This window comes from Terrapene carolina, unplaced genomic scaffold, assembly GCF_002925995.2.
Source record: "Terrapene carolina triunguis isolate 2854851 unplaced genomic scaffold, T_m_triunguis-2.0 Scaffold790, whole genome shotgun sequence".
In the NCBI taxonomy this organism is placed as follows: Eukaryota; Metazoa; Chordata; order Testudines; family Emydidae; genus Terrapene; species Terrapene triunguis.
Window position 1 is genome coordinate 2,835,123 of NW_020665141.1, and position 13,602 is coordinate 2,848,724.

At 48.2% G+C, this 13,602-nt stretch overlaps 1 protein-coding gene across 1 annotated transcript in view; it reads left to right on the forward strand.

Annotated features, from left to right (window-relative positions):
• The window catches only part of PXN (paxillin), a gene marked incomplete at its 3' end in the record, with an annotated part of 32,697 nt that extends 19,536 nt beyond the window's left edge, over positions 1–13,161 (forward strand). Inside the window, exons 2-3 of the mRNA XM_024198058.2 lie at positions 12,292–12,518; positions 13,052–13,161. Coding sequence (XP_024053826.2) covers positions 12,292–12,518; positions 13,052–13,161 — 337 coding nt within the window. The remainder of the gene's footprint in view (positions 1–12,291; positions 12,519–13,051) is intronic.
• Between the last annotated feature and the right edge of the window lie 441 nt (positions 13,162–13,602).

Sequence of the window (13,602 nt, forward strand, 5' to 3'; positions counted from 1 at the left end):
AAAAGAGAAAAAAGAAAAAAAGGAAAGAAATTAGTAGCAGGATATTTAGTAAGGGAAGTAAATGGTCCCTGAGCCCAGGGAAGAACTTGCACTATTCCAATTAAGTTCAAATGCTCAATTGTGGAAGCAAAGTATAAACTACATAACGACGAGTTGAAATTGATAGAGATTTAAAGGGACAAAATACAGTGAGCAAAGTGGCCAATGATCTTCATCAGGATATGCACATCCAGTGAAGTAGGGATTACTGCTCCCAGGGTTCCACTTGGTAGCTTCATGGTGTGTATTATCCTAGTCAGTGTGATGGAGTGGGTGGCATGGATGGTAGGTTAAGACGTAAGACATTGGAGTGGCTGCATCTGGTTTTGTAGCCTTCTAATCCAAGCACAACCTTCCAACCCAATAGCATATAAGAACAAACAAGTTGTGGTATCTGATCAGATGGTTGCTCCTTCAAGTTTAGCATTCTGTTTGTCAGTGGTCAACATCTAATGCTTCAGAAAAAGTGACACCTCCACCCCAGATAATTCACTTGGGTAGTTGAGCAACACCACATATAGCAGAGGCTAGGGGACGTTGCTTCCTGACCCCTGTAAGCAATCGTCTAACGCCCGAGAGGTTTGATTAGCATTATCTTGGCATTTATAATTACAAGTCCTATCCAGCCACTTCTAAGTGTCAGCTTTGTACTTTCAAGAGTTTCAGAAATCTGGAGGGCAACTAGTCCAGTTTAGTCTGTTTGGTAGAAGAATGCTTACACAGCACTGTGGAACGCCTCCATGATCTGACCAAGAGCAGACTTGGTGGAGGGGAGCCGCAGGCTGTCTTAGTGAATACAAGAGGGAAATGCATAATCTGATTTTAATTCTTTTTGAACACACTCTTTTGCTGACACCTCTCAGCTTGTTTGAATTTAGGTCCAGTCTAGCTTCTGAAGTTTGAATGAAGTGGAAATTTTTTTGATGTGCTAGGAAAATCTTTTTCTTTTGCGGTTTCCTTGTACTGTTTGGATTTTGGATTTTAACTAAGTGCTGTGGATTTGAGCTGATCTTTCAGGAAACTGCCAGCTGATCTTTGAGGCAGTTGCAATTTCTCTCAGCCTGTGCACTGTCTGTGTGAATCTATGCCATCATACCTTGTGGGTCTGGTTAAGATTGGGCTTAGTTACCTGTCCAAGTATTGATATGAATGGAATGAACATTTCCAAAAATACCTAGTCCGTTGCCTCATTGGCAGGAGGAGGGGGAATGGAGGAGCTGACTCAAGGAAAGGGGTTGTGGTTTACAGGGACTTCTGGAAAACAGCCACAGTATGGCCAACAGGTCTCCTATAGAGTCCATGTGTATGTATACTCTTAGGAGGCTTCTCACTGTGGGAAACTGCTAGCAAAAAGCTTGACCCCTGGAGGTGCTGACAGCCTGGAGCACCTTCAGCATGTTAATGCTGCCAAGTGCACCATTGCTGAGCTGCTGTGTGGTCATGGGTTTCAGCAAATTACTTGTGTAAACTTGCAAGGAAGTGATGGGGCTTGTTGGTCTGAGCCAGTTACAGGAACACTTTTGAAATGTCCTTCATATCTCAGTATGCTCTTGACCCTTCCCTTAAGAGAAATCAGCTCAGCAACCCCAGGCCTCCTGTGTGTGATCTGAGCTCACCTGTTGGGATTTTCGAGGGTTTCCCCAGCTTGTACAGTTGGCTTCTATTCAGACGACTGAGGCAAGGAGAGGTCTGTGTCAAAAGCTAGTGCAGTCCTTGTGCAGTGTTCATATTCCACTTCCAAGGGGATGTGAGGTGAGGGGCTTCCGGCACTCCTGCTGGAGTGCCCAGTTTTTAGTTATTACAAAGTCGGCAACCCTAATTGCAGTCCCAGTTATTTGAATCTATGGAAGCAATAAACAGGACCCCCACAAACCTCACCACTTTTTCTTCCAAATACAAGGGACAATCGTTCAACCTTGCCTCTACTAATACCAATACATAGCACAGTGTACATGATAATAAAGTTTTAAAAAACATACCATTTCCTCCTGGGGAGAGGGAGGGAGAAAGAGAGCCACATGTGACAAATGTTAGTCTCATCACTTAATACATGACTGGAAGGTGTTTGGGTACTAAAGTAATGAGGGCTGCACAAGAACCTGGATAGAATAGAGAAGACCAGGAACCAGGTGAGTATCCTTCTTTCCATATAATGATTGTGTCTGCAGTAGTTTCCTCACATAGCGTAGATGTATCTTGGAGGCTCAGAAGACACAGAACCTATGGCAGTGTAAATGTAATTGTGTTTACAACTCTGCTTAGACTTGGTGTGGTTCCATTCATGCTGGCTGGTCAACCCATGTTGTTGAGTTAGCCTGAACCGTGTTAAAACAATTGTAAAATGCTTCTGATAAAAAGTTAGTGTGGTGCTGCCCATAGATCTCTCTCTGTTGCTTTGCTATGGTGATTGATGTCTGAAGCCTTGCGTACACTGTCAATTTCCTGAAAATCTCCGACCCTTGCTGTAGCACCCATGCAGTTGTAGAGGTTAGTGCTGTAGACACATTACCTCATTTTTTTCATCCAAAAGGCCAACAATGATGCCAGAGGATAGAGGGATCCCAAGAATTTCTCTGTGAATGTGCACTTAATCTCCCATCAGAGTGGAGGCTAGGTCAGTGTAAGGCAAGCAGACAGAAAGAACTGGGTCTGTGCCAGGGTTTCTGTAGCATGCGCAGATATGACTGTGATGGGCAAAGTATAAGAACCTGAATAGAATAGCATTTGCTAGAGCACTATTACAAATCAGTTGCTGAGGTCTTTACCATGTCATCTAACCCTAATAAGAGCAGGTCAAGCCAACCTGACTTGCCCAAGATCTGGGCAGAGCAGGGAAAAATACCAGCGTCTGGTCTGTACTACCATTGCTAGTATTCGCTGGGTCTTGGGCAAATCACTTCTCTCTGTGGGTATGTCTACACTGCAATTAAAAACCCGTGGCTGGCCCATACTAACTGACTCAGGCTGACAAGGCTCGAGCTGAGGGTCTGTTTAACTACGGTGTAGACGTTTGGGCTTTGGCTGGAGCCCAGGCTCTAGTACCCTGCAAGGTGGGAGGGTCCCAGAGCTTGGGCTCCATTGCAATTAAACAGCCCCTGAGCCCAAGCCCCTTAGCCTGAGTCAACTGGCATGGGCCAGCCGCGGGTGTCTAATTGCAATATAGCCATATCCTGTATCTTTAGTTTTTCCCTATCTGGAAAAATGGGTATAATGGTCATTTCCTACCTCATAAGAGGGTTGTGAGACTTAATTCATTAATGTCTGGGAAGTACTTTGGATTTCAAGTGCCTTCTATGTAAGGAACTCAAAGTATTATTCAATTATGGAAACATTTTAAATGGCTTCTTCAAAATGACTACATGTTACCAGAATGAAGGTAAGCTAAACCATTTTTACGCCTTTTCTGCCATACATTAATTGATGGGCTATTCTAGGGGGTTAGTCTTTATGCCTATAAAAATCCTGCTAGCGTTTAGAGACCACTGTCTATCATGCTGATCAATATTGTCTTTTTAGTTACTTTTGTGTTCCCCTGCCTGTCTGGTGTGTCTTGTCTTATACTTGCATTGTAAGCCCCTTAGGGCAGGGACCATCTTTATGGTCTTTGTTTGTACAGCACCTAGCACAAAGGGCTGCTGGTATGTGACTAGGGCTTCTAGGCACTATGGTAATACACATAAATATAATAATCAAGTTTATGCTTCCTTGTTATTGTTCTGGTTGTAGTCCTTGGGTTGAGTTGTTTTTAGAGAGTCCCTTTTGTAGTTTGTAATTAGATGCATTTATTAGAATATTGTGCCTAGGCTTACTTACACCAGGAGCTAGCTTACACACCTTCCTGCCCCTGTGTTCCTCTTTCTGATCATTCTCTCCCCTTTTCCCTATAAAGGCTAAAATTGCACTTCTGAAGGGACTGCCCTTGTTGATGTTCCAGGTCAGGAGCGCCCCCCTTCCCCTTCCCTCTCCGTGGGGGCCTGATTCTGCCGGGGTGTGGGTAGGTCTGTCCCCTACAGGCATTTTGGGGAGGGAGGCTCCAGCACGTCTTTGTTGGATCAGCTCTTTTACTGGGCTGCAAGTGCTCCTTCTGAAAGGCTGCTTAATGGGATAAATATACCCAGGCTCCCCATTCCTCTGCAGTTACTCACCATGTAAAACTGTCCTGCAGGGGATCGTGTTACCGCCCTGAGCTGTCTCCCTGTAAATGAGAGTGCAAGTCATGTACTTGTGGAGCTGCGGGGAGGCAAGATTCATTTGCAACTACTGAGAGGAAGGAGGGTTGCTGTTTTAAAGTTTGGCTCTTGGGCTTTTGTTGGAGAGGAAGTCTGTCGAGAGGAGTCTCTCTCAACCCTGAAGTCCTAGGTTTTGGAGAGTTAGCAGGACTGTCTCTCACAGGAGGATAGTGAAAGTGTAAGGATCTGAATCCAGGCCATGTCTTTCAGGTACAAAGGTAAACTGGCTGGAGAATGGTGTGTCACTTAGAGGGCTGAAAGCTAAGTTGGATTGGGTTTCCAGAGAGTGGGAGTGGCCACACTTACAGACCCTCTGAGCCAGGACAATCTTCAGAAGTTTGAGAGCAGGGAGGCACCTGCTGGGGCTTGGGGCTTCAGCCCTGCTCCTGCTGGAGCCCCAAGCCGTGGGGGGTACACCCTGCGGTGCTGAAGCCCCAAGACTCCCTGCTGTGCAGAAGCCCCTATTCTACCACCCCACTGCAAGGCAGAGGTCCTGTGCTGTCCCCCCCACTCCACTCTTGGGAGGTGGAGAATGGGAGGAAGGCCTGGGGAGCGCCACGAGCTGCACTTTAACTGTAAAAGAGCTGTAATGCGGCTCGCGAGCAACAGTTTGTTTGGCCACCCTGGCGTAGAGTGGCCATTCCTACAGTGTCGTGTCCTTTTTGTTTAAACTTGACTTAGCAGTTACCGCTCCTTGCTCCCAGTTACCAGGCCCCTGGAGATGTCCACTGCCCAGATCCGACAGTTCCAAACAATTCTTGGGTGCTCGGGAGAGTCGTGGTGCATTCAGATATGAAGATCGGGTGTGAGTTCTAACAAACCTGGCTGCAGTAAGGATAGTGTAGCACATATGACCACCACATCCTTGGTTCTGGGACATGAGGGAGCTGTGGCAGTAGAGGTGATGAGGATCTCCTATGGCATTGCAAGGAGGAGACTGGCTCTGTGGCTGAACATTGGAATCATTAGCTATGCACTGTGGCTAGTTGAAAAGTCCTGAATCCATCCTTATTGCTCACTGTCCAGATGTTCCAAGCAAGGAGTAGCGTTCTAGCCTGATGGATCAGAATTCACAGAAGTGGCCTTTAGCTGTGGAAAATTAAAGGCTGCTAGTTATGAAGAGTTTGGGGTATCTTGTATTCACTACGTTACCTTTCCTTTCCGACCAATAGGCTGGGTGTAGGGCAGAGATTGTGCTACAAACTAGCTCCTTTTTGGTGTTCTGTCCACTTACCTTAATAATGACCCCATCTCACTTGTGAAGGAAGAGGAGCTGCCTGTGGAAATCCTAGGGATTCCTCTCCCCTGTGCACCAACTCTGTCATCCTTGGTATGATTAATAATGTATCTGTACCACTAACTCGTAGACTTCAGTTAGTGCAGGAGGCTGTTGGAAACAAGGGAGTGATCGCTATGGGTAGAAGAGAGAGTACATGCTTTCCTCTGACTATCTCCTTGGGGTGTAGTCTCCCATCTTATGACTTGGTAGTCTGAGAAGCCTCTGTAATGTAGCTAGCAAGTACCTTTCTGCTGAGAGCTAGACATGACATCATTAAAATTGGATTGCAAACATCTTCTCCGGTAATTCTTTGTGCGAATAGCTGGTAGTGGGGCATGAGGGTGGGTTGGCAGGAGGAATAGAGTGTATTGGTTTGTGGAAATCTCATGGATTGCTCATGAGTAGTGGAGGGCAACCTGTGTTCTAGGCCGCCAGGGTGGACAGGAGGCCAGCAGTTATGCCTGCTCTAGCTTTGCCAGTGTGCTGCGCTGTGAGCTTTACCATAACTCTTTCACTGCTGACTCCTGCTTCATGTTCTCTCCACTGTCAAGGGACATTCCTGGGATGCAGAGGAAGCTTTCAGTAGGGGGCTAAACAAAGAGGAAGCCTTGATGCCATAGGGAAAATGCCAGTGAAAATGTTATCTGCACTTCTTTTGGAAGGCTTTGCTAAATAGTGTCTACTGAAGGAGCCACAGTGCAGCTGCTAGTTTTATTGAAAAGGAGACTGACGTGTACTGTACATATGTAAAGGGGGCTCTGTGATAACTTCCTGTGCTCCTTCCTGGTGCTGTGTTGTGATCCTCAGGCTGGCTTTACTGCTTTTGTCAGACAAACCTGGGATGTAGGAAGCTTTGGCGTTTGCCTGTGTGGCTGCTTGTAGAGGTGCTTCTGCCTGAGGATACTGCGTTCTCCAGATAGCAGCAAGTGCTGACATGCAAGGGAATGAATGGCAAGGGAAATTGCAGCAGAGTCCTTGGAATGTATGAGCTATTCTCCATCTGATAGGGCTGTGCATGGGTGTCTAGTGCAGGAGAGATAGGGCAGGAATGTACAGTGTACAGCTTAGCCTTGCTTATGGAGATGATTAACTCTGTCAGTGCTGTTTGAACTCGTAAAAGTAGTTTATCCTAAGAAGTTTTCCAGCGTTTTCATTTTGTGGACCTTCTCATAAAAAAGGGATCCTCTAATGGACCCAACTCCTTTCCCACCCCCAACCGCCCTTTCTTGCACTGCTTGATCTGCTACATATCTCATTCTGCAGACCATCACGTGGGGCTGCATGCACCACCGTTTGAGAACCACTGTCCCAAGCTATCTAAATCAGTGACAGAACATTGGCAATTGCTGGGAACTACCTTGAGGCATCATAGTCAGTATTAATTGCCACTGGTTCATATCAAATGGCGTTGGCAGAGCTGTGGGATTCAAAGACCAGAATAGCAGGGACATCGCTGTTCATAATTGTTTCATTGTCAAAGCTTCCTGGGGGAGGTGCAAGCTAAGGACCTGGTGTTCAGATGCCACTGTGTGCCTTAGAAATACCTAGGTATTATATACCTCTGTTTTTTAAGAATCCCCATCGCACAGGAAAGCTGGTATAGAATAGCCGCTTGAATGTAAACAGTGTCCTCAGTCTGTGAAGGGTACAGTTTGAGCTACACCCTGAGCTGAAGTCAGATTCCACTTTAGAGCGGTCTTACCAAGAGAGGAGTCTCCTCTCCACAGTCTGACTTGCCATAGCAAAGCCTGTTGCTCCTTGTCTCATGAGCTGCTTCCGCAGGTCCTGTTGGCCTAGCAATCTGGTGAAATTGGAGCACCAGCCATGCAAAGAGGTCAGGTATTGCTTGCTAAAGAATCTCATGATGTAAGCATTGCGACTGTTGTGTGTCTGTCTCATCTCTGCATTATTGATTCAGCGTTTTACAAGTGGAATGAAGTGATAACGGAGGGTAGGAATGGCACTGAGTAATATTGTTGTAGTAGACACTCCCCTTCTCCCAACTCCCCATCCTGCAATATTCTGCTCATGCTAGAAGGTCTGACAGTAAAACAGTGGAAAATGGGAGCCCCAGTGTTGGAGATTAGCAGCTATGGCCCTATATGCAGTTTCCATGTCACCAAGGGAAGACTGAGCCTTATTTAGTAACCAATAAGTGGAATATTTTCCACTGCTATGCCCCCAGCTCTGTGTGCTGTGAATCTTTGGGAGTCCAGGTTGAGACACATTAAATACAGTCCCTTTGCTTCATTCCTGGCAAGTTTGCTTCATGGGGAAACAGTGGACCTGATGTTCTATTGTCAGATTATGCTGTACCTGTCTCATTGCTACAAGAGGACTAAATCCATTCCCTGGAGTGAAGCCTCTGACCTCTCTTTGACCTTGGAAGTTTCCAGGCTACAAGAGGAGCTCTAGCAGGTAGAAAGTCTCAATCGGAGACTGTAGTAAAACAGTAGAGTTACTGCAGCGTGTGTGGCTGTTACTGGGGTGTCGTGTCAGGTTGTGGTCCCAGAGATGCTGCAGTGTGTTCTGGGGGCCGGGGAATTGCAGTGTAAGTGGGACTGGCAGGAGGTTGGTATGCAAATCTAAAATAAGGGCAGCCCTTTGGAGCTGAACACGCAGAGTGATGGGGTTGCTGCCAAGTTAGCAAATTGCTCTGAAAGCTTTCCTCGAGCTGTGTGTAGAGCTGTCATGGTGCCCTCTGTTGGCCAGCAGCAATACAAAAACTATTGGTCCCCAGTGAGTTCAGATTTTTCAGTGAACATGTTTCATGTTGGTTGGGAAAGAGAAAACTTTTTATTTGCTTCTCCGATATCACACAGCACTGCCTGCCTTGGAGGAGGGAGGAGGAGAGGAATATTCAAGAAGGAACATTTCCTTAACCAAGAAATCAATCAAGACTGTAACATTTGTATGTCAGGAGGAGCCTGCACTGTGGGCTAGTCCAGTGTTGTTTCAAACTTTTTTTTTTTTCTGGCAACCCAGTTGAAGAAAATTGTTGATGCCCGTGACCCAACAGAGCTGGGGATGAGGGGTTTGGGTTGTGGGAGGAGCTCAGGGCTGGAGCAGAGGTTTGGGTATGGGAGTGAGGTCTGCGGGGTGGGCCGGGAATGAGGGGTTCGGTGTGTGGGAGGGGGCTCTGGGATGGGGCAGGGTGTTGGGGTGCGGGAGGGGGTCAGGGCTCTGGGATGGGGGTGCAGGCTCTGGGGTGGGGCCGGAGATGAGGGGTCTGGGGTGCAGGAGGGGGCTCTGGGTTTGGGGAGGGCTCAGGGCTGGGGCAGGGGACTGGGGCATGAGGTTGGAGTGCGGGCTTACCTCGGGCGGCTCCTGGTCAGTGGCCATGCTAAGGCAGGCTTCCTGCCTGTCCTGGTGCTGCAGACTGTGCTGTGCCTCGGAAGTGGCCAGCAGCAGGTCCGGCTCCTAGGCGGAGGCACGTGGCTCTTGCCCACAGGCACCGCCAATGGGAGTGCCGAGCTGGTGCTCGGGGCAGAGGCAGCGCGTGGAGCCCCATGGCCCCCCCGCCTAGGAGCCGGACCTGCTGCTGGCCACTTCCGGGGCGCAGCCCGGTGTCTGAACAGGTAGGGACTAGCCTGCCTTAGCTGGACAGCACCGCCAACGGGACTTTTAACAGCCTGGTTGGCGGTGCTGACCAGAGCCGCTGCGACCCAGTGCCTTACATTCCGCAACCCAGTACTGGGTCGCGACCCACAGTTTGAAAACCACTGGGCTAGTCTATAAAGGCCTTGGCGGACCAATCCTTAGGGGGCACTTTTCCACTTGATGAAAGTGTCACAGACTGGTACAATTCAGCAGGGTCTGACCACCTGGGCCTCCTTGTCCCTTTTGGGAGTGAGGGTTAGTGTAATGAACTGAACTTTACTCTACTCTTACGTTGACCTCAAAATGGGTTTCTCAGCTCTTCAGATGGTTGCTCCCTATCTTATTTCCCTTCCTGCCTCTCTCCACCCAATGTGCACAGGCCTTGGGGGATCTTGCCCTGGTGTATGTAACTGAACTGCTCTGGAAGCAGTCATACAACTGAAGCACAGTTCGTCACCAGCTTCCCTGATCATATGGCTCAGCAGCTCTGGCTGAGTAACTGTGAGTGATCCCCCTCCAGCCTTTTTTTCTCCCCTCCTCCTTCAGCTTCCTGTTCCTCAGCTGTATAGTGTTTGCTCAAGTCAGGAAGGGGGAGGATGTGGGGGGAAGTTAATCATTAAACTGTCCTGTCTGCCACGTAACTGTTCACAAGCAGGGAGTAGAGTGGTTGTGTTCATATTTCCTTTCTATGTACTGTGGCTCTCTTTTTGTCAGTGGGCAGCTGGGAAGGTTGTGTTTCTTCTTTACACCACCTGCGCTTGCTCTCCACTCTCTCCCTTCCCCTCCTTGTCCACCCTGTCACATGCACAGACACACGGGACCAAGCAGGTGCATCTAGCTAGTTTCGCTTAGTTTTGTGCTGTGTAGCAAGAGGAAATGGAGTACCCTCTGCTCAGCCTCTCCTTTTGAGGGGCAAGTGAGCTGAGAAGGCGGTTTTTTGTGAGGAGCTGAAAGTTGCGTGTCTCTCCCTTAGAGGGAGAAGAGCAGTAGAATGGGAGGGATAGGAAGGTGTGTCCAGAATGCCTTGCACAGGACTTAGTGCTTTTATTTGCTCTGGGTGTGGAGACACTGAAGGCTTGAGTTTGTGTGGTTTTTTTTGCTTCCTGGTGGAGTCTGATTTGCTTTAGTCATTGGTCCGGAGGAGTGCATGGAGGCGAGAACCGCACCTTCCCTGATAGATTGTGCAGGAAACTGTACACAGCACCACAGAGTCCTTGGACCTGCACAGTCAGAGCGGCGGCAGTACTTTCTCGGCTCCTCTGAGGTATGTGTCTGTATAGCTCTGGAATCCACCCGCTGTTCTGTTGCTTAAAAAAGGTTGGACTGACTTTTCCCCAGCTGTGAAAAGCCCTTGGGGAATCTGTTCCTGGGATATTTTGGCCACCATAAGATGACGACTGTGGTTTAAATGACATGGAGTATCTTTTGGTGAGACTAAAGTCATGGCTTTAATTTAACATACCTCCTCTGCTGGGGCCCTCTATTCTGCCCTGCCATAGGGATGGGCTCTGATTTAAGAGGTCTTTCTCCATGGTAACACCTTGGCCCATGGAGGAAGATGCCCTTGGGAGAACAGGAAAGCCTCTCCTTCCTTCCTTTGTGTAGTGTAACAACTTCTGTCGCCCATTTGACCGTTGAATACAGTTTGGGTTATTGAATATGTTGGTCTTGTATGAGCTGCCCAGCTTGCGAAGGGGTTTTGAGGAGACAGCCAGTAGGCTGCCATCAGAGACTGTGTGATGCCAGCTGGGGCTTGGGAACTGTGCTGTGCTTTGGAAAGCCCAGATGTCTGTGATGCCTAGCAATAGGAGAGATTTTTCCCTCTGAGTTCTGAAGGAGCTGAAGCTAGCTGTAGCACACAGAGAGGAAAATGGCTGAGAGATCCCTTGAAGGCTGTTAGTCTGCAGTTTTGGTGAAGGGGACGGAGATCCAGAGCAGTTAAAGGGGCTTCTGGAGAAGCAGCTTAATCTCCTAGTCCTACATAAACTGCATTACTTTACTGGACTCTGGCAGCATTCTGTGTCTCTGAACTGTCCTGCCTGGTACATCTTGATGCTCTGGTAATGGAGAATGCCTGTGTCCCTTGTGGACCAGCTCCTCTCTTCTCTACTAGCCTTAAGTAGGTGTGCGTTGGAGTCTGTTGCTCCTCTGTAAGGCTGGGCACCCAGCCAGTGAGGCTTTCTTTAGAAAGCAAGTACAGTACAGACCTGCAATGCTTCACTGGAGTTTCCAAGGTGCCTTAGGGTGGGATCACAGGCCCAGCAAGCTGGGATTTGTCTGTGAGTCACTGCAAAGGGTGCTTGCGGTGCTTGGACTGGGCAAGGAGCAAAGTTTGCGGGAAGAAAGCCAAAATGGTGGGGACCCTTTTTCTTGCCCCGTCTCAGAGGTTGAAGTGACTATTCTGATTCCAGAGAGGGTCTTACCCGTTATGTGTTTCCCTCTGCCTGACGTGCTAGTGTGTACGTTTTTAGCTTTATGGAGGTTTTTTCTTCCCTTCAGAAATGTATAAGCAGTCTCCACCCAGCAAGTTAAGAACTGTTTCCAGGCGATATTGCATTTACCTGGCAGGCACCATCCAGTTAACCGTTTGTGTGGCTTGCTGTGTGCTGAGGAGGAATCTTGTTCCTCTGGGAGGCAAATGCTAGCTTGCTGCACTGATAAACCGATTGAAACTTTTTGAAAACTGATTGAAAAAGTCTCTTTTGTGCCGGTTCAGGCTCCTTTGATTCCAGAGAAAATCTTTTCCGGGGAACTCGTTTCCTGGAGAAAGTGGCACTCACGGCCATGTTTTAATGATATGGGGCTTGTCATTAGTCTGTCAATATCTGACATAGATCTGTCCGAGTTCTTCTACTGCAAAGCACAATGAAACCAAAAGCTCCTTGCTGCTGGGCTGTTCCCCAGTTTAGCACAAAATCCCAGACTGGGATTTCTTCCGGCTACTTTGGTGCCTCTTGAAGTTTCCTTTTATAACAGAGGTTTTACTGACCCACTTTCCCGGTCCAGTACAGTTTTGCAGGATGTGCAGTAGATAGATCATCCATAGGGGCTGTAAATGTGACACCATCTGAATGAGGGGAAGAGGAATAAACTGGTGGTCTGCCTAGCCAAGACAAAAAGACCTTTCGTGTTTTTTCTCTGCAGATGCTTTGCTAGCGGACCTGGAGTCTACCACCTCTCACATCTCCAAACGGCCAGTGTTCTTGTCGGAGGAAACACCCTATTCCTATCCAACTGGAAACCATACATACCAGGAGATCCCAGTGCCCCCACCTGTGCCACCCCCTCCTTCCAGCGAAGCCCTGAATGGGACTGTGATTGACCCTTTAGACCAGTGGCAACCCAGTGTCTCCCGATACATCCACCAGCAAGTAAGTGTGCGATGCTAGGGGGAAGCGAAGGGGTCTGTGCATGTCTTCTGATCTGATGTGGAGCGTATCTAGGGTGCAGGAGATGAGGTGAGGGCGGGAGAGGATTGTGGGGAGTAAGGAGGAGTTTGGGTAATCAGTAGGCTGGCATGTGGTGAGGAAATGGGGGAAGTTTCCCAACAAGATGGAGTGATTGGGGGAAGGGAGAGTCTAGGCACCCACTTCTGTCTGGTTTAGTGATAAAATACCAGTTGAAGACCCATCATCAATGTTCCAGTGAAAACCACAGTACAAAAGACTAGTATTAATCATCCACCTTGCAGCCTATAGAAAGGAGACTGGGAAGTTTCCAACTCAGAGGCAAAATTCGTAGGTGAGCTAGAGGGAGCGTGAGACATGTTGCTGGGCTAGCTTGTGCAATAGGGGTTGAGGCTGATCTGCAGCTGTTTGTTGTCAAGATTTGACGTGTTAACTTCACTGAAGTGTACGCATTTGTTCAATGTTCTCAGTCACCAATACAAATCTCATTTCCTCAGTCCCAGTCTCCTGTGTACAGCTCCAGTGCCAAAAGTTCCAGTGCCTCCGTTCCCCGAGAGAGTGTCTGCTCTTCTTCCTCACGTGCCAGTGAAGAGGAGCACGTCTACAGGTATCCTGCCCCTCCTAGGGAGATGAGAAGCCTGAATTGTGGTCGGGGTGCTGTGGGCAGTAAGCGCTATGACTCTGCTTCCAGTTAAAGGAGGCGGGATAGATACTGACCCCACCCACCCTGTTTCGGTTTTACTGCTCAGGGCTCTCTAGAGTTCTGAGAACTCCTTTTTCATGGAGGTCATTGTTAATTTAGCCTTGTGGAAATGACTGAGAGATGGGAAAGCTGGTTTAATCCCTCCATAGGCCGGGTAGGAGGCAACATGATCCAGGGAATAGGGCAGCAGAGAATCAGAAAAAAATGGCTTTTGTTTCAAACTCTACCTGTGACTTGCTGTCTGATCTTGGATAAATCACTTAACCTTCTGTGTTTGTTTTCCCAATTGTACAGTAACTCCTCACTTAATGTTGTAGTTATGTTCCTGAAAAATGCGACTTTATG